Source organism: Symphodus melops, assembly GCF_947650265.1.
Source record: "Symphodus melops genome assembly, chromosome: 2".
Taxonomy (NCBI): Eukaryota; Metazoa; Chordata; class Actinopteri; order Labriformes; family Labridae; genus Symphodus; species Symphodus melops.
In genome coordinates this window covers 27,458,083-27,482,085 of record NC_136692.1, presented here as the reverse complement: position 1 = coordinate 27,482,085, position 24,003 = coordinate 27,458,083, and the positions used below count along the sequence as shown (strand labels likewise).

Sequence of the window (24,003 nt, the reverse complement as noted above, 5' to 3'; positions counted from 1 at the left end):
CTTCTCGATAGCCGAATATATAAAGTTGTGTAATAGACATGTATTAGTTGCTTTCATGAATAATAAAAGAAAGAAAGGACGTATTAATAAATGAAAATATAAACATTTATATTGCTCAGTTTCTCTTTCATAGACTAAATATGAAGGTGTCTTCCCTATCTTTCCAACCAGTGATAACTGGTTGTGCTATATTAGGAAATTAATTTGGGATTCTTTGGAGGTTATGTTTGAGGACACGTATGTGTAATAATAACACGATTGAACAGCCAAACTCATAGCTCAAATGCAAATGTTTAATCAAACTTGAAACAATTTAAAAGTACAGATCCAAACCAATTTATTAATCACATAATCAGGGATGCTTTGGCTCAGAGAGTCGGATGTTTGGGTGTTCAATCCCTAGCTCCTGCAATAGTAGATAGATAGATAGATAGATAGATAGATAGATAGATAGATAGATAGATAGATAGATAGATACTTTATTGATCCCGAGGGAAATTCAGGGTATAAGACATATTCAGGGTAGTATGTCTTATGTGTCCTTGAGCAAGATGCTTAACCCCAAGTTGCTCTTTAGTATGTGTATGAATGGAAAAAGTATTTGTTCATGCTCTGAAAAAGTTGTAAAAAAAAAAAAAGAAGTGCTTTGAATCTCCCCAAATTACTGGTATTTTACATTACTCTAAAACCCCTCTGAGATTTATTTTATTTTAATTTAGATTTATTTGAAGTGAAATGTTGTCCGCTGCATGTTTGGGCCCAGGTCTCCCTTGAAAAAAGAGGTTCTTAATCTCAATGGGACACAACCTGATTAAATACAATCAAAAAAATCAGTTTATAAGCCTTGAAAAAAGTATTTTACTACTATATGGTTGTGTGGCAGTTTTACTACTGGCCACAGGGGGCGCTGTGCTTCTGTATTCATATGTTCTGCTGGTCAAGCACAGTCAGATTAGATTCCTGAAGCTTTATCAACAAAGACTTCTCGCCTTCAGGATAACTTTTCTCAGTTGTTCCTGGACGGTAGAAAAAGGTCGGGATGTGTCCCAGATAACACCGCTGTCTGTGGAAATCCCTCCGTGTTGTTTCAGGACAGAGACAAAGCACCGAGCGGGACTTTTAAGATGTCGGCCGCCGCCGTGGACTTCCACTCTCAGATCGCGTCCATCATGGAGGTGCTGGCTAACGCGGCCGTGGCGGAGATCTGTAAGGTGGTGGACGACGGCTACGCGGTGGTTCACCTGGAGATGACCCGTAGCCAGAAGGAGAGCGAGTTCCTGCGGAGGAAGATCAAACTGCTGGAGCTGCAGGTCGCCCGGTACCGAGCCGAGAGGGTGAAGGCGGCGGAGGGATCTGCAAGAGCCGAGAGGGTGAAGGCGGCGGAGGGATCTGTGAGCAGCCGCTTGCACCACGGGGTCCGCCTCCTCAGCAACCGGCAGAGCAGAGACTCAGCGGCCGGTAAGAAGCCCCCCGACACCTGGCTGTAACCCACAGAAACACCTGTTCACAAAGGTTCTACTAGGTACAATTCAGTATAGCTGACAATGGACCCCTTCAACATAATGCAAGAAGGGATGCTGCTTCACAAAAACACAGCCACGTTTAATAATATTAAAAATCACTGTTTTATAAATGTATTTATTTGAAAGAATGAGGGAAGAAAGTCTGATCCTTGAGCCCGGTGTGACTGTGAGAATTACACACACATGTGGAGGAACATGTGACTAACTCTTGTTAGATGAACAGAAGATGAAGATGAACTTCAGTGTAACGAAGCTTCGTCTGCACATCCACTTGTCACCTTCACTGCTCTGCTCATTACAAACTTTAAAACTTTGAGAAGTCTGCACTCTGATGAAGAGTTCATGTTTGTCTGTCTGAGCTCAGGGCTGCTCACATTTAACTCCCCCAGCCCACCTAACCCCCCCTTAACACACAACACAGTGCTGTACCTATTTTTAAAACATTAGCTCATGTTTATCTCATAATTATGAGATCATTGTAGCAATGTAATAATGGCTCATAATGTCATTATGGCTCATAGCAGCTCATAATGTAATAATGTCAACGTAAAAAAAATTCATAATGTAATATCATAACTTGTTACATTGAGAGTCTTATTAATGTAATAACAGGTCATAATGTGATATCAGCTCATAATCTTATAACAGGTCATAATGTGATAACAGGTCATAATGTTATATCAGCTCATTATAGTGAGGAGCTGTTGCATCATCATCATTTTTCCTTCTGCCAGCTGCAGGGGTGAAAGGAAAAACGTAAAGATCACAGATGTCTGCAAACATGGTGGAGCCTTAGCCAACTTGGCATATACTGTACCTCCGCTTCCAATAAGTGACAGGCCTCATAAAAAAGAAGAGAAACCTAATTGTTTAAAGCATCCTCCTCCCTATAGGTCAAATCTTAGGGAGGAAGGTCACGACTGCAACTTCCAATAATAGTCCAAACAAATGCTTATTCCTCCAGAGACAGACAAGGGCAGCGCGTTGAACCCTTTTCCTTTCTTTAACCTTTAACCTCTCCTCTCAGTGCTTCAACAATGACGTCATATGTCTCATCATCCATGGCCTTGAATGTCACTCACCAAAAGGGCTGGTGTGAACAGGACCAAGATAGTCATGCCCAGTCTCCTTGTTCCTTTTCTCTGAATAAAACAATATTCATTGAATCAGTAGACGTTGAGGTGGGGTATGCAGACATTTTTTTTTAACAAATATTTAATGTAACTACATTTTAGGATGCTGTAGTGTACCTCTACAAATAATTTGATAACATTTTTTTTATATCAACTGCTAGTCCACATCATATTATTGTGGTCCAGACGGACTGAGCTATTGCTGTCCTAGGTAAAACATACGCTGGTTAAGATAATGGTATTAAATCTTGTTTGAAAATAACTCAGTTTATAATTCTGGAGATAGGACAACGGCATCAGAGAATAGACTTTTCTAATAACATTACCAATATTTTTCTACTTTTTGGGACTTTAGTTGAAATCAAATACCTCGTTTTACCTTGTGGGTCGCCGTGTCACAGACACTGAAGCTTCAGTGTTTGTCAGTGCTCAGTCTGTAAACCTTTCTCAGCTTTAACCTCTCTCCATTTTTCAAAAGCATCTCCAATGTTTATTCTAGTTTAAGCACATTTCTGCTCGTGGAGCTTGTTAGTAACGCCTTTTTTTTTTTTTTTTTGATCCAGTAGATCTTACGTGTTGCTCCTTTAAATGTCTTCCTGACTTGTTTTCACAAAGATCTCACAGCACAGACGTCGATTAATCAACCACGAACAGACACTCACAGGGGGTTCATCTAAGTGTTATTTATGTTTCTCCTCCTCTGGTTACCCATCAGGCCCCTCTCTGCACTGCAGGACCAGGTTTTTGAATCGGGGTCCAGCAGCCCAGCAGACTGTGCAGAAGACCCCCCCTATAAACCTGGACCAGGACCCTGATCAGGAGGTCGTGACCACCACTAAAACTGAGGTGATTACAGCAGAGCGCACACACAGAAAACAACATCTTCATGCAGGTCCATGGCTGTGTCCAAACACATGCTAAAGTGATACTATTACATACTCAAACAGTGCATACTGAGTGCTAGCATGATGGTACGTATGTCGTTAGCAACATACGAAACTAAAGGTCACGTGATGACTTTGTATCGGCTAGCATCAATATTACTAATACAGCTTCATAGTCATGAAATGTTATTTGGCAACATGTAAAATCTATTTTAGTGCGGTTACTTTTATTTGTGTGCTGCTGGCGAGCTCTTCTTTTGAATAGTCTGAGAGCTGCAATGCATTGTGGGGCAGATCAGATTTTTCCCGATTCATCAACATTTGGCCAGTCTAGTAAACATCAGGCTTTTTCTCGCATACACCAAACTGCAAAATAATAAAATATCTGGCTCACTCTGCATACTCAATGAGACATTAAAGTATGAAACCCAGTTTGAGTTCTTACTTGACTTTAACAGGTGTATGAAGGCATGACATCATCACATCACCTGCGGGGACAGAAGCTTTCCAGCTGGTTTAAAGGGCCCATATTCTGCCCTTTTTGGGGTTCATATATCTAATTTATGTGTCTACTAAAGTACTTTAAAAATCGCTAATGTTTGAAAAAAGTGTCTGTTTTCATGTACTGCCGCTCCATGCAGGCTCTCTCATCTACCTGTATTTCTGACGCTCTGAATCCAACACAAAGAGGGAAAAAAAGTCTGATCTGATTGGTTGGTCCATCTGTTCTCTCGTAATTGGTCAGTCGTTCGAAATTGTAAAATCCTTGAAATGTCTGAAAGTGAAAATTGAAAAATTCTTATTAATCTCTGGAAGCAATGAGCTGCAGGTTTGATATAGATTTATAATGTGAAAACAGCTGATTGTGGTCTGATCAGGCTGTGATCCGTTTGTGTCTCAGTCTGCAGAGCCTGAGGAGCAGCAGAAGGAGGAGGAGGAGCTGCTCATAGTGAAGGTGGAGGAAGCCACTGAGACCGCCACCACCCACCAGGAGGTGTCATCGAACCCCTGCATCCACAGAGGAGACATCGACCCCCCCACATCGCTCTCCACCACCTCGAAGGACGGCGGAAGACAGCTCAGTGAAACGGAGGTCAGTGGATCTGACGTCCTCACCTTTGTTGTCAGCAGGACACTTGAGACTGACCGCAGTGACCCCGCCCACTGCTCACTGCTCACAGGAAGTGAAGTAAGAGCAGGGGGCGCTGAAGTGACGGCTGCCTGTGATGGTGTAATAGACGGCAGGAGAGAGAAGGCGTTGTCTCCGTTAGAGGTGATAGTGATTGATGGAGGGGGGGAGAGTTCAGATCAGTCTCAGAGAGGGAGAGACATACATGAACAAACTACATCAACCATGAAGGAGCATGCTGCGCAGGTCAAAAGGTCAGTCCTTCCTCCCAGTGACCCCCTTGGACCATCCATAGGAGGCTCTGCCTCCAGTATTAGCTCCTCCAGTAACCCTCAAGGTGCGTCTCTGCTCCGCCCAGCAGGCCTCCACAGACCTGCCCCCAAAGGCCTCCACCTGTCCTTCTACCACGCCGCCACCATGGAGCGTCCGTACGGCTGCACACGCTGCACAAAACGCTTCTTCCTGGAGTCGGACCTGCAGAAGCATGCAGCGCGGCACACCCGGGAGAAACCCTACGCATGCTCACTGTGCGGGAAGAGCTTTGTGTGTCAGAGCCAGCTGGACATCCACCGCAACGTTCACACGGGGGAGAGACCGTTCAGCTGCTCCGTCTGCAGCCGCCGCTTTTCCCACCCCAGCAACCTGAAGAGGCACCAGAATATCCATCACTGACCCCAGACCAGGACTCTACAGGCTGGATCACCAAAGAGGAAGAGGAGCGGATGCAGTCCAGAGCGATTTACTGCGTACTCCTGGCGCTTCATTTCTTATACAAGAAACGGAAAGAGACACAGAGAAACCAAATTCAAATATTTATTTAATTATATTCCACACAGAGGTTCCCAAAATCATCAGTACTACAATATTTTCAGGTTTTTAAAACATTACAATCTCCGATATATTAATGATTGATTATAACTAAAAGAAGCATGTCTCTATAAATAGCACATTATTATAATCTTCAGTCATATTTGAACAGAAACCACATGATAAAGATTTGAGTTTAATCAATCAATCTTTATTTGTATAGCATCAATTCATAACAGCAGGTAGAGGATCTTACTCTTTGTCTGTTAACATTAACAAAAGAGCAGGTAAACAGTCCATGCTCATCATTATGTTTACAAAAAGCAGGTAAAGGACCTTACTTATTTCTATATTACGAGAGCCCAGCTTAATCCGTCACAGCGTGCCAAGAAAAAAACTTCCTTTTAACAGGCAGAAATCTTCAGCAGACCCGGGCTCATGAACAGCCATCTGCTAAACTGTGCTGGGCCTGAAAATGGGATGGGGGAAATGGGACAAGATGCAGAACGAAGGATAGGATGGGGGGGGGAGGTCGTTGTTTGGGCAGGCCATCTTTATCAACAGTCCCGAGGAACCTAAGAGAGCTCAGGAGCTCCCAGAAAAAGGAGAGGTTAGTAAATTTAAAGATAGTGATGTGCTGTAATAAGATATGAAAGCAGAGAGAGAGAGAGAGAGAAAGAGGGAGAGAGATAAGAGTAGCAGCATAACTATAAGCTGGTCTAGACCTGATCCAGCCCTAACTATAAGATTTATCAAAAAGAAAAGTTTTAAGTCTATTCTTGAAAGTACATAGTGTGTCTGCTTCCTGGACCCCGACTGATTGACAACTCCAGAAAAGCGGTGCCTGATAACTGAAGGCTCTACCTCCCATAGTACATTTAGGATTAAATATCACTCTTGATCCTTGATCCAATAGAACCCCTTCCACGGTTCAGGGCCGTGGAGGTGATCTGTGGATGGATGGATTTTTATTTCATCCAAGAGTTTTGAGAAATTAGTGTAAGTAACTTGTATTCTAGTCTTTATTCACAGAATAATGAAACAGAAGAGAACAAGTTTGAGGGGATGCTTCCTCTTTGCACAACCTGCATTGACTCTCTGAACGAACCAAAGTGCATCGTTTGTAAAACAGACTCCTGCTGAGAATATTTTCTGTCATTAAATTATGAAATATTTTCAAACATTTCCATCAGTGTTTTTGTTTTTGTCAATGTAATGCCACAAAACTACACTGGAGCACACCACCAATTTTTTTAACAAGTTTACGGGCCTCCGAATGTCTTAAACCTGCAGTCTTTGAATCATCCAGCAGGGGGCGACTCCACTGGTTGTAGGAAGCAGTCTAATTATATAGATCACATGTTCCTACTTGTCAGTTGATTTATTCCCTCATTAAATGTTTATGAGTTTATGGTCTTAATCTCTAGTTTCAATTTTCTCCGGCACACCCCACTTGTCAGAATATGTTACTTCTGGCCATGAAAATAAAGATGGCGATGGTTTGAATTTAAAGTCAAAGAGACCAGTCAGAGGGGAAGGAGATAGGTCGGGGCTACCTGTGAATGATAAGTCGGCAAATAAGAAAAAGTGTTCAGTTTAAAGCTTAAATTAATACATCTACACTGAATCTCTGCCTTGACATACGCTGGAGGTTCCCGTCACCCTGTACCCTAGTGCATCTTCTCAAAAATGTGATTCTGTACTCTCTTTTTCGAAGACAATTTGTTGAAAGCTTGTTTTCCTCCTGCTAGCATTATCATCCAGATTATCACGACAGGAACCGATCCAAGCTAATGTCTCCAAACACCCAGTGAAGGAAAATGAAAAGCAAAAACGTCACCAACCTCCTGCGCCGGTGACGTCAGAGTCTGCAGGAGAGATCGGCTAAATGAGCTTTCGTATTGTTGTCCCGCCCCTTCCTTTTACCAAAACACACAAACTTCCCTTTGTGTCCACTTAAGGTCCCTTAAGTGGACACAGTCCTCGGCAGAACAGGTTGTTGTGTCAGTTTGAATCCGGCATGATTATAGAAAGTTCAATGACTCTTGTGTGTGTTTCACCACTCTTCCTCTACTCTTATAATACATTTCACACAGTACTTTAAGAGTCCCATTTGTCAACACAGCCATCAATCATGACGATATGACATAACTCTGCATGATAATAACCAAAGCTCTTTTTCACCAAGCGGAAACGTTACCCATTTATTAGCATCAAAAAGAGGGAATGCCACCAAAATAAGGGTTTCGTACCGTCATGCTTCTTTTAGGGTGCCAAGAGTACCGATCCGACCCTGAAGGCTCCTTTGTTTACTGTGTCGATTTTCTTCTTGAACGTTGAACCTATTTAATAGCTGGCTACTCTGTGTTGGGCTGCTATGATGTCACTGTTGCATCGATGACGTGGCTTTGACTCTCTTAACAAATAAGGGTACGGTTGGCTGTGGAAATGCAGTCCAGTTCAGGGTTTACAGTACCGAACCAAACCAGAATGCTTGGTGGAAATGGGGCTTAACTAAAACGACATAATCCATGTTTGAGAAGACTTTATTTGACATGCATTTTTAATTTATCGTTTGACCCATGACCTATTTGGTGACATGGAGGAGGCGGAGCCTGTGACCTTTGCTGCAGCCAGTCAGTAGGGGGAGCTCCAGATGTTTTGGCTCCACTTTTTGGAATATCAGGCATCTTCTTTTATACAGTCTCTGAATAAAGACAGGGGGGAGTCATGGTGACCACGCCCACTTAAACCTATAGAGTCATTGTTATGACCATCACTATTAACCCTTTATGGTGTAAAGAAATACAAATTAGCATGTATATTCTGTGTAAGAGCAGGAGTTCAAAGTCCTAGATGAACATTTCTCTCATAGAAGAAATAACATCTCAGCCCATGTGAAATCTTCATTAACTTCTATGAAACATCCTCTTTAAATTGTTTAGGATGTAAATAAAGATTTACTGTATACTCTGTGTTTTTTAGTACGTCAATAAATCTTTAAATATATTCAGTTTGATTTTATTGTGAAGCTAAAGTGATAATCACTGCAGTGTACTGAGCATATACTTCTGAAACATAAACCCAGAGACCCTGTGCAACAATTATAAAACCCATCATGTGAGAGCTCACGGCAACTTTGTGTCTTCTAAACACCTCCCTTCTCTTTCAGGCTCGGAGACGTCCGACACACCCGGGCAGCCCTCTGAGCGAGCGGGAAGAGACGAAGGAGGTGACAGGTATGTGACATCATATCCTGTCGTGGTGTAACCGGCCCTGAAAGCTTCATTAAGCAGCAGTGGTGTTTCATCGGTTTAAATATCAACATTATGTCAACCGCAGTTTAATGTTTTCCCCTCAGATGTTCAGAAATGCCTCAAAGCAAAATACACGTAGAAATGCAGAAAATTGCTGAAAATGAAAGAATATCAGTCTGCCTTCGTGAAGTGACAGTGAAAATAAAAACACTTCTATTTTACTGGCAGATTCCACAGGTTTGGTTGAATTTCCATCTAAGCTGGACACACCGAAGCTTATAGTGTGCTTTCGTTTCCACTGCCGGCGCCGCTCTCTGTCTTTTCTGTGTCCTGTGTACGGAGCATATCAACCCAGACAGCAACTCAGACAAGGGATGCATAGAGCATGTGTTCAATTTCAAAATGAAACAATATACAAACTCCCGATCAAATATCCCATCACTTTATCACCATCATGTCAAAACAAGCGGAGACACACAGTTACAGTAGTGCCTGACTCAGGGTTTAAAAAGCCTCTTAAGATACATCTAAAGTAAAACCCAACACGAGGCGGTTGTGATGTTTAAGTCCTCAGACAGCCCTGTATTAAAAACAGATGTGAATCTGTAGTGGACATCACTACATGAGCTCAGGAACAAAAACCACTGTTCATGAGCACAGTCCTTTGCTGCTTTCAGCTGAAACTCCGCTTTCAAAGAAGAAACCTATATAAAGATCCAGACCAGCGTCCCCTTCTCTCGGCCCGAGGTCATTAAAGGTCGTCTGAGGTGGGGTGGAAAAAGTCCAAATTTGACTTTCCGTGTGGAAACAGTGGACGCCGTGTCTTCTGGGTTTAAGAGGAGTGGACTCATCGGGCATTGTTATCAGAGCTCTGTTGACAGCCAGCATGCGTGGTGTTATGGAGGTGCATATGTGCATACTGTGTGTCGTTATTACTTCATTTCATCAAGACAATGCCAAACCACGTTCTGCACGTATGACCACAGCGTGGCTCTGCAGTAAACGATACAGTGACTATTTTTAGGGGAGGACAAATTCACTTGCCTGCTTTAGTACTTAAAGCAGCAGGATTGTGTTAGAAGTCTTAAAAAAATCATTACATTAAAGAAGAAGGAGCCAGCAAATGTTTGACATTCCTGTTTCATACCTGTGCTCTCATCAGGTGACTCCCCAGAGAAAAAAAGCCCCGCCCAATCACTGCTGGAGTGGCGTGAGAGCAGGCAGTCTGGAGGATCAGAGCCCGCTTCTTGTTCCTCACACACAGCGGTCTCTGCGGCAGCAAGTTCATTTAGCCTCACAGGCAAAGAGAGGTCAATCCCAGAGCCTGACGTCATTGTGATTGACTCAGGACAGGGTGGCTGTGGCGGTCCGATACCTGAAGCGTGTAGAAGTGATGGAGTGGAGGGTGTATCCAGGTCTCAGACGCCCCCTCTGCTGTCTCTATCTTCAGGGGAATCCACTTGGGCCACCTCTGCCTACACCACCTCCCCTGTTACTGAGGATACAGTAAACGTCTCGCAGCAGAACTCATGGTCAGGAGGCCAGCAAATGGTCTACCAGACACCCAGCACTCAGAACCAGAAGTCCTTGTCCCAGGAGCCCAGCTTCCCCTTCACCTGCTCCGTCTGCTCACGCCAGTTTTCCCACCACTGTAAGCTCCGCATCCACGAGCGTGCCCACACCGGAGAGAAGCCCTACAAGTGTCCTCACTGCGACAAGACGTTTGGACAGATGTCCAGCCTGAAGCGGCACCAGATGGTCCACACAGGGGAGAGACCATTCCCTTGCCCCCACTGCGGGAAGACATTTGCCACTTCCACTAACCTGAAGGTCCACCAGAGCGTCCACACCGGAGAGAGACGCTTCCACTGCTCCAAGTGTGGGAAGAACTTCTCCTTCCTCAGCAACCTCATCCGACACCAGGCGCTGCATCGCAACAAGTGAAGCAAAGAAACAAAGACTAAAGGACTTATAGAGAGACAGACATTAAGATAGAGAGACAGCAAAAGCGTCTCTATTTCCTGTGACATTGTTCAAAAACAGAAACTTTGTACTCCACAGAAACAAATGGCACAAGGCCAGAGAGAGAAAAAGACACATTGATACAGAGACAGAAAGGAAGAGAGACAAATCTATAACTAATGAGAGCTCCCCTATTTTGTAACCTTATCTGTCTGCTCGCACTGCACGGTACATACATAGAGACATAGAGACAGGAAAAGACAGAAGAGCCCCCACTGCGAGAAGACATTCCCCACCCCTATCAACCTGAGGAACCACTAGACAGTCCACACTGGTGAGAGTCACTTCCATAGTAATGTATACATACAAAAAAACAACGACTCAAGGACATAGAAACCCTAAAACAAAGAGCACCAAAGAACCGGAGGCTCAGAGACACAGGGGTACAGATAAAAAGATACAGAGACACAAAAACAAATCCATAAATTAACAGACAGAAACTTTCATATCGGCCACATCATTTGTCAATAGGTGCGGTATCATTTTATATAGTTTATTAATCACACAGAGAGAATTCTTCACTGGTCCACTCTGACAGTATCTCACACTTCCTGTGAGCAGGGATTAAAAAGCCATCTTAAAAGGGCAGCTAGCCTTTTGTCAGATGAACTCAGCAAAAAAAAAAAAGAGAAGTAAGTATTACTAACAGATGAAGCATATTAATTAATGTGACAGAATGTTAACTAAATAACTGACAGAAATAAAGTGTGATTTATGTAAACAAAGAAAAATGTGTAATGTGAATTATTTAAAGGGCACTCCATGGTTGAAAATGAATCAGTTAAATAATCAAATACTAACATAAGGGTACAGCAGCTGATGCGACCGCGACAGGACTGTGGTGGAAAGGGAGGCATTAAGGCTTGAGACACTTGAGTGCAGAAAGAGCTGATGATTTATATCAGTGTGTTAGAAAAACACAAAGCTCTGTAAGTGAAACCTTATAAGACCTTTTAAGACCTTCCTGTTCTCTTTTTGTACCTCTGCTCTCATCAGGTGACGATCAAAGGACAGCCCCACTGCAGCTTGACTGGCAGGAGAGCAGACACATTGGAGACACGGAGTGGCCATCTTGTTCCTCATACACAGTAAACTCTGAAAGTTCATCAATCCGCCTCTCAGGTGCTGTGAGAGAACTTCCTGTCCATGCAGGTGTTGACGTCAGAGTGATCAACTTGGGACAGGACAGCTGTGGCGGTGTCATACCTGAAGCAGGTGGAGGTGACGGAGCTGATGGTCTGAACAGGTCTCAGTACCCTCCCCAGCTGCCTAGCTGTCTACCTACAGAAAAAACCCTTGTTTCCATGGAGACAGCTGACCTACAGCAGCAGCATTCTTGGTCAAGAGTGCAGCAAATGGCTCGCTTCCCTGATCAGGACAAGGTCTACCATACACCCAGAACTCAGAAGCCGGAATCTGGGTCCCAGGAGCCAAACCTACCCTTTGCCTGCTCCTTCTGCAGTCGCCAATTTTTACACCACTGTAAGCTCGTCATTCACGAGCGCACCCACACTGGAGAGAAGCCATACCAGTGCTCTCAGTGCGGGAAGAAGTTTGGCAGGGTGTGCAGCCTGAAGCGGCACCAGATGGTCCACAAAGGGGAGAGACTGTTTCCATGCCCCCACTGCGAGAAGGCTTTCCTCACTTCCGCCAACCTGAAGAACCACATGATGTTCCACACAGGGGAGAGACCGTTCCCCTGCCTCCACTGTGAGAAGGTGTTCTCTAACCCTACCAACCTGAAGAACCACCAGATGGTACACATCAAGGAAAGACCGTTCCCCTGCACCCACTGCGAGAAGACGTTCTCCAACTCCACCAGCCTGAGGGTCCACCAGAGCGTCCACACTGGAGAGAGACGCTTCCACTGCTCCAAGTGTGGCAAGAACTTCTCCTTCCTCAGCAACCTCATCCGACACCAGGCGCTGCACCGCAACAAGTAACACAAAATAACGGACACAAAGATATACAAAGACATAAAGATATAAAGGTGGATTTTTTAACAGTAAAAACTTTTTGTAACCCTTATGACACAGAGGTATAAAGACATAATATGACACACACACAAAGTTAGTCACGCCTTATCCAACAACTGGGCCTGAACAGCAGCCTGTGACACAAAGAAACAGGGATACAAAAGTCCTGTTTCCACACAGCGGTCCGGTATGGATCAGTACAGTTTGGTACGTTTTGGTTCGGTAGAGCCTGATCCTGTTTGCATTCCACAGCCAAATGTGCCATATTTGGTAGGCGGCGTGTAAGCCAGATGCCAATAGCCATCTCAGCTACGTAAAAGCGTCACATCATAGCGGCTAATAGCTAACAGCTACCCCGCTGAAAAAATCGAACAAAGAAGAAAAACGCGACAGTGAAAAACAACAACGATGGAAGACATTCAGCAAATCTACTCTGTCACTGGCATGTAGCTCTTTATCACAACAAATGCTGTCAAGCTTTGTTTCAGAGAAGGCTGTGTGGAGGAGAAATACAGACGAAGAAACAATCGACTGTGTGTTGAAACAGGGCAGGTTTGTGGTGCTTTTAATGCCACTGTCGTATGGGACCCATCAACAGACCTACAGTGTTTAGCTCCTGCTTTTAGGGTCGGATTGACATATTTAGCACCCCAACAGAAGGGTGCCAAAAAGTAGGACTGTACAGGTTGGTAATTTTGAAATCTTTCCCCGCTTTAGTCTATGGAGACGCCACAAAATGAGTGCCTTTCAGAGACGAATCGAACTGAACCACTTGGAGGAAACAGGGCTGAAAAGACAGAAGTTTGAATACAGAGGCTCAAAGACACAGTGGCCCCTAACTTCTCAAATGTACGCACGAAAGAAAAATGGGCATACGGTCATCACTACACAAAGTTTAACACATTCATCTGGACGTGAGCTGAAGATACACTTATTTCCTACACCAGGTCACAGTTACATACACTTTCAAGGCTCTGCAGACAGGGACAGAATCACATGCTGGTTGCAAAGAAAAAAGGTTGTGTGGTTGTAAAGTAGCACTTTACAGCTACAAGTGACCAAAGACAGCGATAGAAATAAACAGAGCTGCAAAGAGAAAAGAGTTATTTAAAAGAAACAGACACAGAGACACAAAGACCTACAGATACAATGACACGTGTACAAGTTAACAGCAAGAACTACCTAGTTTTTTATGACCTGATGCAGCTGCACACAGAGACACAACGACACAGAGTGCAAGATACAAAGACACAGATACAGTTTTAGAAACACATACAAAGAACAACCTCATCGACTGATTCATCTGGTAATACACACGACACAGCCGTAAGTGACAAGGACACATGTATAAAGACAGAACAAGGAGACGGTACGATACTGCAAGACAGAGACAGACAAGCGCACACACCACTACAGGAAACTCACATATACACCTTCTCAAGTGATGCAAACAGGATAACAACAACCAACCAGTCACAGTGAAATGTAACTGTTCAGGTGTGGATTTGTTCATGCTGTAATTATAGAGAGATGAGTATTTGTGCCTCATTTCTTTTAATATATTTTCTAAATGTTTTTGACAGGTTTTTTTTTCCATGTTACTCTGTTTTCTTTGGATTCACTTTATAAAGCGCATCACTGCTTATTAAAGGATCTCTGACAGCATACGTGTGTCTTCTTTTGTTCTCTCTTTGAAAGTGTCATTAAAAAAATAAGTCATGTACTTGATCTTTTGCATAATGCATGGACAGAAAATGATACCACGAGCCCCTGGAAACAGCCTGTAGAGGCCCTCCACCCCTTTAAACAAAAAGCCCCAGACTAAGAGGGACAATAACTACACATGTCGAGTTGGTGCTCATTTTGGACGTTTGCTTCTAATCCAAAACGCGTCTTTCTACAACATCTGAAAAAAACTGACAGACAGAATGTCTTTTGCAGTCATCCTATAGAAATTGAACTTCCATTTGATCATGTAGTTTCTTCCATAAATTTGGATGAGTCCCTTTGCAGGTATTAAACAGATGGAGGGATACTAACAGCTCGTGAATAAAAAAAGACAATTTAAAACAGTTTTCAAACTGAAGACATAAAGACCTACAACAAGACAACAAGAAATAAAAATCGAGTAATTACCAGAAACCCATGGATGCAAAATAGAAATGCTGTTATATTTTAACATTGGGCTCTATGGGGATTGACTCACTGCAAGAGAAAGCCTCTGGTGGTCACGAGAGTAACTGCAGTCTTTGGTATTTATGTTGTTGCTTCATCTGTCAGCCCTTCAGGTTGTCGATTGGTTGTTCTGACAGGGTTTATGTCACATGAAATGTTCCCTTAGTTCAGAGAAAGACTCAGCTGCTGTCCCAGTTTTAAATCAACCAGAAGGGGGCGTCACATCACATACAGGACCTGTCTGTATCAGTGTGCAATAAAGTAATCAGCCCCTCCTTTATTTATCCTCATGAGAAGACTGTTGGTGCAGTGCAACTCTCTGTGTGTTATTCTCAAGTTTTGTGGCTCTACACTGAGCTGAAAGAGTCCATCCTCTCTGTGTATGTTTTATACTGACATCTCTAAACTGACACAAATAAACTATGCAGTCATTATTTTAATAAACAGATTTTGAAGTTTAGTGTAAATATCTTAAGGTGCAGTCTGTCAAAAGTTGTTTGCTAAGACAAAACATGTCTAAACTTTACACCATGAGGTAATACTGACAGATTAACACACACACAAACACTCACACACACACACACACACACATACACACACACAAACACACATACCAACTAACAACAACACATACTGTTTCTCAGGATCCCGAAGGGTCAGTACGTCCCAAATAGTCCACATTACAGAACACTGACTCACAACAGTGTTCAAAACAGAGAGAGAGAGAGAGAAAGAAAGAAAGCTCTGTGGATGGACAGGAAGCGGTCATCAGAGGGGACAAGAACACGACAGGACCCTCCAGCCAAGAACTTATTTCACAGTGTTTTTGGTTGTTATTGTTATAGAAGTTTCAAAATGTAATTCATCCAACAAATGAAAGTATTTAATTAAAAAAAAAAACCTCACCCAGGACTTCAGAATAAAGTTGTTTTTACTGTGTTGAGTCAACACTCAGATTGTTAGTGTGAATCACTCACAGTTGTTTGGCTTTTGTTTTCACACGCAATATTTTTGTTTTTGTTTTAATACACGTTAACAGTCAATGATGCACAGCAGCAGGGTCACACATTTGGAGCCATGATGGAGATCTTTGTTTTCCATGATGTCTGAAGCATGAGGCCCTGAGGTCTGCCTGTGTGTGTGTGTGTGTGTGTGTGTGTGTGTGTGTGTGTGTGTGTGTGTGTTCTGTTGTTTCCCTGCTCAAACACACACATACACGCCTACATAACAAACAGAGGACTATAGTTGTAAACTGACCAAGCGAGGACCTCTGTTTCTGCTTGTGTAAAAAAAACAAAAAAACATTGAAAAGTAATTGAATAGAATACATTTTAGTCATTTCTATATAAACAATGAGAAACAGTTTAGCAGCTATGGTCAGAAGCAATTTATATGAAATCCAGAAATAAGAATTAAACCGATATCTCAATACATCAGAACAGAATCAAATAGAGGTGACATTAAACCTGCAACTCATGAGTGACAAGTCTACTGTACATGTAAAAAGGACTCTTTAAATAAGAAAGTATTACACATAAACACACACACACACACACACACACACACACACACACACACACACTAACCATAGTCTGTTTAAGAAGAAGCCAAAACATTCAGAGCTCCCCCTGCTGACTGGCTGCAGTACAGGTCATGAGCTCCACCTCCTCCATGTTAACAGATGGGACATGGATCAAAGTATAAAATCATTGTACACAGCAAATAAAATGTTCTTAAACATGTTTTTTGTCATTAAAGTAAGATCTCATCATGCTGATTCATGTCCAAGTTTACATTTTTCTGATATCTTCAATTTGAATTTGATGCTATTAAAAGGAGTATAAAATCATGATTGACGGCTTTGTTGACAAGCGCTCTTTCTAAAACCACGAGTGTTGGTCTCAAACTGACACATGTTTTGCTGTGGACTGTACCCACCTGAGGAACCTTTGACCTTTCATCAGGGAGTTATAAGTGTGCTTCGGTTAGAGGAAGGGATGTCAAAACAGCAGCTCTCTGCTGCTCAGACTCAGAAAGATGTCACCAGAACAAGACGTTCGTGCCCGCCATAAGAGGGATTTTGGCTACACAGGAAATCGTGAAGGTGTGTTACTTTAAATTAATTCATTCACGCAAGTTTCATTTATCAGTAAATGTGATTTTATTTTTTATAAAAAGTTTATCATAGAGTTAGTACAAAAACAAATCTTTATTATATCTGAGGTTAAAGTAAAACAGTGCACATCACATGATATTACAATCACACTCACACATACCCCCCCCCCCCCCCACGCGCACACACACTCACTCACACACACACACACACACACACACACACACACACACACACACACACACACACACACACATACACACACACATCTGTTCCAGGGAATACTTTATACTGAAAACAGGAGACAGCAGAAAGGGGGAGCTAATACACCTATCTTTGCATTTCCTCCTCACCTGTGCAGTCCTGTTATTTTAAGAATCAAACAAATTTGAACTTAAACAGACATTTGCCTGCTTTTACATTTACAATATTGTTTAATGTTCTTGCATCAATTATTTTAAGTTTAAAGGATTTTCATTTCTTCTCTCGTCCCTCAGAAGTGTTCAAATATTCTGACTGTCGCACAGCTGATCATCTTATAAACAGGTGGGAATATTGAATCAGATCATCAGGTGATTTATGTCTGCTGGTCCAATCAGAGGTCAGTTCAAGTCGGGGGGGATAAATGAAGTGGGTGTGGAGGGAGCATCATGAGGCATAGACTGAAAGACAGAAAGAAAGAAATCAGCATGATAAGGTACTTGAAGTGTTCAGAAAAAAAACAATGATGTTCATTATGATGTATAATGTGTTTTGAGCTGTTAGAAAGATCTTTCCTGTTAGTGTGAATGCATTTAGTTTGAAAGTAAAAGAAACTTCAAACTGGAATTGGGCCAAAATCACCGGCCGAGATTAATCCTAAATAAATCCTGAAGAAAATGTAAATCACACGTGAATCAAACCTTAGTTAATGCTGAGTTGAACATCCATAAAACCATTGTTAATCAGTAGTTACACGTGTGTTGGATCCTGAGATAATCCAAGGTTGAGTCTTTGGAAAGTGTATTTTCTGATAAACCAGTATTCTCACAGTGTACTCTCCGAAGCTGCGTCTCTGTTTGTAGAGGAGGAAACAGACGATTGACGAGACCGCCATCTCAGCCAACGTGAAGACGAGGAGGGACGACTTCACCCCTCGGCTCATCATCTGGACACACACACACACACACACACACACACACACACACAGACACACACATGCACACACACACACACACACACACACACACACACACACACACACACACACACACACACACACACACACACACACAGACACACACATGCACACACACACACACACACACACACACACACAAACACACACACACACATGCACACAGTATCAATCACATCATTCATTGAATACAATGAAAGCAAAGAGCATTTAAAGGAGGTGTTTATAAAATGTATGTATTGTTAATGTGGATAAATAATACAGTTCCCTCTGAGTGCATCCTGATGACAGACATTATCCTGTTTATTCCACTTGCCTGACAAAAGAACATCAAGTGTGTTTTAGGTGATTATGATAAATATAAAGTGTTCAACAAGCTCATTTAGATATATCACAATGGAAGTTTGGTCGTTTTTAAATTCTGAGCCCGATGACAAACACATCAGCACAATCATGACAAAAACTCCTCCATTATTACCCATTGGAGTTTTGAATAACCATATGAGTAACAGTGAAGACTCAAGTTCAATAATCACAAGAAAGAAAGAAAGCAGAATTCAATGTGTGAGGGAAGTGTAGAGAAGTACACACTCTCTTAAAGTTGCATTAAAAAAACTGCAATACTTAATGGTTAAAAACTGGTCCTCAAATGTGTTTTTTGTGTACTCCAAATTATTAGGATCATGTATTTTCACAAGCATTTTAGTTTGGACGGAAGATGAGGTGGAGTTGCTACTCCGAGTGATACTAAACTACAAAGAGGGAAAATGTTGAGAGCGCGTCATGCCAGTCGAAGTACTCCATCATCCATCCTTAGTTGTTGTAATCGCTCACAGCTATGGACTGGAAACGTGCAAAAGTCACAGTTTTTAGAGGAACTGAATATTGCCAGTTTACACAGAGATAGTGCTGTTTTCAAAAGTTTCCACTTTGGAACTGGGATTCATAACTTTGTGTTTTTAGGAACCCTAAATTCTGTTGTAGTATTAATGAACAGCCAAAGGTAAAGGTTACCATGTCAGCTTACATAGTCGTGCAAATTGACATTTAGTACACTACTCTAATCCACATATGTGCCTCTTGTCAATTTATTAAAAACAATTGGTTTGACTAAAACTTTTTTGTAGGGGTTATCAGGAATTAATGGACAACCTGCAACCAATCAGAAAAGGGCATTCATCGCATATAATGGTTTCTATCTTTGTATTAAGATCACTTTAATTAGTCAGTCTGTTTGGACTTCTATATCAACATTTCCTGGGAGTTTCATAGACTTACTACCCTTTTTAAAACTAAAGGTTATTTTCTGTTTTATACTCCTCAAAGAGACGTTCAGTACTCTAACATGTTATTCTAAAAAAACACATGGTTATTCTTGGAAATGATTCCTCACAGGGAACGACATGACGAAGAAAACTGGCACAACTTTCAACGAAGAGAAATCTTTCTTTCTTCCTGCATTTCCATTTAAAACAGATGTTTCAACAGTGATAACATGTTCTGAAAACATTTTTCCCATGTTTAACCTTTTAATGAATGTATCGTCTTACACAATCCAAAACATGGATTGTGTAATGTGAGAGAGAATTTAAACTGCATGTCAAGCACAAACGTACTGTGTCTGCAGGATGATGAAATATTCTTGTTTTCTGTTCCCTAAAAAGGGCAGCTGGTCAGGAAGTAAAAAAAGACAGTCAGACTAAAGTTCAGAGTCAGCACTAAATCACACGGACAGGTTTCTGCAGCTCAGAGAGATTAAAACAATACATCTAATAGACAACAACATTTAAGGTCTTCACTGGTCCAAAATGAGACACCTGAAACTCTAATACACCTGGGACATTTCTTCTGAGATATACAGTATCTCTGCTGATTACCGTTGCCCTCTTTTGTGCGCAATTTTTCCCCAAATGGCTGCATAATGGAGACGCTGAAATGCTGTTTGCTCTGCAGCTCAGTGAGACGAGCACTTAAATCTTTGTGTGTGTTTTGTAAATTATATTTAGTCTTATTGTCACAATTGCACAGGTTTAGAGTGAAGAAAAGGCTCCATAAAACGTTTGTGAATCAGACCCGGACAGCTGTCCAATAAACAGCCAAAGTGAAACCTTTGTGCATGATACAACTCAGACTGCAAACAGGAACAAGAACCAACAATCAGGGTTGAGGTTGGAGAATATCAACAGTACAGATTCAGAGTCAGCTGAGGAGGACCACCTTCAGGTCAACACTCGTACCTGTATTGAGACATTTTTACCCGTCCTGAACTAATTGAAGTTTTCTCTGTCTGCATGATGGCCTGCTGACACTCACCACAGCGTAGTATCTAGAGTCACAGTCATGGAGACTCTTGATGCAGGGCACCTCTGGGTTCCTATCCATGTCCACGGAGTAGATGCTCACAGCCACCAGAGACAGCAAGGTGGACACCCCGCTCACCAGGAAACACACAGAGAGCTGCAAAATAACACACACGTTCAACCAGAAGAGAGGAAGCCGTGGGAAGTAGGGTTGCTGCTTTTTCTGGAGCACATACAAACATTTGATACATAGCTTCATAGCCTCTATCATGTCAGAATGGGAATTTATGAATGAAAAATCGATAAGGCTGGTGCAATCACAACATCCAGTATTTAACCTTGGTCAAAACAAATCATGTGTGCACTATACTGTAGCCTATCAACTGCAAATACAAAAGAAAAATACATTTATTTATTTTTTTATTCTTTTGATAAAATCCTTTAAAAGCTGCCTGATTAAATAAAGGTTTGGGACTAATGCTAACAGCTAACTAGCTGATTTAAGATGATTCATCATTTTTTGCTGCAGCTCATGTAAATTTGCCAGTTTCCTTTTTTTGCTGAATGATGCCATTTTTTATGCAGTCCAGCATCAGCAAGCTGTGAGAGAAGAATGTGATTCTTTGACTGAATTAAAAAAAACCATTTCTTTATACTAAACCATAAATATGAAGTGTGTAGCTGCATGTGTGAGTGAGTGAGTGTGTGTGTGTTTACACTCACAACTTTCATGGTGCTGTGTTTGTCCAGGATGATGGCAGTCAGTCCTGCTATGATGAACTGAAAGACGGAGCACAATCAGTGTCAAAAGCAGGTTTATATTTGAGCCAGGTTTATATCAGACTCTAATATGAACCAGACTCTGATAAAAAAGAAACAGACTATTATAAGTCAGGTTTATATTGAAGTCAGGTTTATGTTACAGTATATCAGTACGTTTCATACATAGTGCAGGAAAAGGAGAAGAACACAATACTATATATGATAACAAACATCTGATCAGACCTTTAAAGGCTGTGAATGATTCATGGGTCAAGACCTTACAAAGTCTAAGTGTTAGCAAAGTGTTATCATTTTCTTGATCCTGATAAACCTGTGTTTCAGTCAGATGGAGTCTTTTTTTTCAGTAAAAATTCAACCCCAGGAAGAGGCCAACAAAAAGATTTGGGAAGGGCTCATTTTAAGTTACACTTTGTCCACTTTAGCTCAAGGTGACTGTTAACTAGCTTCTTTACAAAGGTGTGATATAAGAAGGAGTCAACATGAAAAATCAATGAAGAAGAAGAAACTCGCCATTAGTCCGCTCCACCAGGGGACACCGAGGAGCACCACCTCAGTGACCTCAGTGAAGTGCAGAGGGATGGAGTAAGAAATGACCATCAGTCCCAGCATCACCTGAGTCACCTGGACACACACACACACACACACACACACACACTCGTTCAACCTTTCCGAGTGCTCCTCATGTTTTTTTCTCGATATTTTCAGTGTTCATGTCGTTGCGACTCACCCCCAGACTTTTTGGTTCTCCTTTGTGGATAGCAGCACGTAGAGCCTGCTGTCTTTCCGACAGCTTCACAGTGTTCACATCCTCCAGCACCTGCACCGTCAGATCCCTGGAGATCGCCACCGCCATCACCTGCAGAGGGCAGCAGAAGTCAGAGTCTATCGATCATCTGAGAGCAGATCGTGCAGAAACACGGAGCTGGACGTGGTTAATGTGGTTGCAGCATGCAAGTGTTTTATTTTATTTTTTATACCTCAGTAGATCTTTGTTGTTTTATTTAACACAAAATTATAAATACTTTTAGGGATGTCAATTGGGTTTTTTTAAGTGCTGTTCATTGCTACATTTCAATCTTTAATTGTGATTAACTTTATTTTGATGTTTGAAAAACATTTTGCTTTTAATTTCTATTTTTGATGCTTAAATCTAAAGTTGCTTTACTTCCTAGATAAAAAAAACTGTATTTTATTCTGAAAGAAGATAAGAAGCTTTCAGTAATCAAAGTATGTTGATACTGATAGAATTGAAATTGTACATTGTTAAAAAAAAGATTTCAGAAACAGACATTAAGTTAATCAAAATTAGGACTTTAATATTTATGACTCAGTGTACTGTTTGTAGCATTAGTAGCTTTTTTGAGCATAAAGTTTAATCAGGTAAATATTTTAATCTGAGGTTCAACAAAGTTGTTCTTGGTACAAACTGCAAATACAAGCATATCAAATGGAAACCTTTTATTTTCTCGCAATGAAGAATTAAAAAACCAGACAAAAATAAAAAATCTGAACTTTTGAAAATGTTTTGAACAACTGTGAAGATTGGATGGGGTCGAAAGATAAAAAAATATTTTTAAGAGGTTGCATGCACTGGTTGGTTTAGTAAAATGAGCCAGAGTTTAAAATGACTTTGTTCACAAAAAAGTTTTTCTCAGATAAGATTTTGATCTGATATGAGCCTGTGAAATTGATCATAAATATTTTGGATTTGTTGGTAAACTTAATGTTGATTGCTCTATCCTCTTTTTTCAATGATGAGTCCTTTTTGATTTTCCATGCTGTGCATTTCCCTCCATCAACTCATGCACCACTCTGCACCGCCCACCTCTGCAACATCACCAATAAAAAGACTGCTGTTGTTAATTATCAATTAATGGTAAAAAAATACAATTAAACATCTTAATCTTCAAAAGTTTTTTGTCTTCTTTCGTTGAAGTCTCCTGATAGTTATAGATCACTAACTTTTTTACTTTACATTCTACGTGAATAATCATTATTTTTGTACTAAAAACCTCAAATCAAATTCCTTTTATGTGAACACCATAAAGCTTGTTCTTATTACTACGGAGAAATCTCCTCTTCCTCCTGGCAAGTTTTATGTCTGACTAATATTTGGACCCGCGGCTGCTGCATGTTTCACATCATTTCAGATGTGAAATATATCCCGGGTTTATTGAGATTCCGCTGCTGGCCGAGGTGTGATCCAGAGAGCAGCGTCCAACCTCCAGATGAGCCCCATTCAGAAAAGCAGTGCTGACTAGAGACACAGCTCCCTTATAGTTCTGGGAGAACACAGGGAACTGGGATGGTCTCCCAAATTGCAGCTGACCCGACGAGAGAACTGCGAGATCCGATCAGAGTACTGTTCACTTAGTTGACGCGTTATTTACGCACTAACGGACCAGGAGCGTGTTGCGTAACCAGGTCTCACTGTTGAAGTTTGCTGTTTGAGAGGAATCGTTTCCAACAATAAATGTCTGTTACACCAGGCTGCTTTTAATCTTCATAAAGCGAAAGATGTTTTCTTCTTACCGTTTTCTCTGCAGATGACTCTACAGATGAATTCTTCTTTCTCGACGTCTCTTGATTTAAAACGCTTCTCCTGACATCTGTTTTTTGGAGCAGGGTGGGAGAGTGGATGCGTTTATTAGAGAGAGAGAGAGAGAGAGAGAGAGAGAGAGAGAGAGAGAGAGAGAGAGAGAGAGAGAGAGAGGTTGTTCCAAC

General features: G+C 41.6%; 2 protein-coding genes across 4 annotated transcripts; one reads left to right on the top strand and one right to left on the bottom strand.

The window, feature by feature from the left end:
• Positions 1-529: 529 nt before the first annotated feature.
• On the top strand, positions 530-14,396 carry LOC306819759 (uncharacterized protein). 3 transcript variants are annotated; one of them, XR_013778605.1, is made up of 6 exons: positions 530-1,458; positions 3,372-3,502; positions 4,442-4,633; positions 8,649-8,715; positions 9,896-11,029; positions 11,752-11,869. XR_013778605.1 is itself a non-coding variant. In XM_079337303.1 (5 exons), the coding sequence occupies exons 1-5, from the start codon at positions 1,125-1,127 to the stop codon at positions 12,696-12,698; spliced, it is 1,671 nt and encodes a 556-aa protein (XP_079193429.1). In that variant the 5' UTR covers positions 530-1,124; the 3' UTR covers positions 12,699-14,396. The 3 variants fall into 3 exon arrangements, 2 of the variants coding, with proteins under 2 accessions (XP_079193429.1, XP_079193430.1); XM_079337303.1 differs by lacking the exon at positions 9,896-11,029 and having other exon boundaries at positions 11,752-14,396; XM_079337304.1 differs by lacking the exon at positions 11,752-11,869 and having other exon boundaries at positions 9,896-11,725.
• Positions 14,397-17,043: 2,647 nt separating this feature from the next.
• Positions 17,044-23,942, bottom strand: tmem176 (transmembrane protein 176). The gene is made up of 7 exons (XM_079338413.1): positions 23,812-23,942; positions 22,007-22,135; positions 21,790-21,900; positions 21,220-21,276; positions 20,510-20,653; positions 18,050-18,166; positions 17,044-17,681 (listed from the first exon to the last, which is right to left on the bottom strand). Exons 2-7 carry the CDS (start codon positions 22,130-22,132, stop codon positions 17,622-17,624), a joined length of 615 nt encoding a protein of 204 aa, XP_079194539.1. The 5' UTR covers positions 22,133-22,135; positions 23,812-23,942; the 3' UTR covers positions 17,044-17,621.
• Between the last annotated feature and the right edge of the window lie 61 nt (positions 23,943-24,003).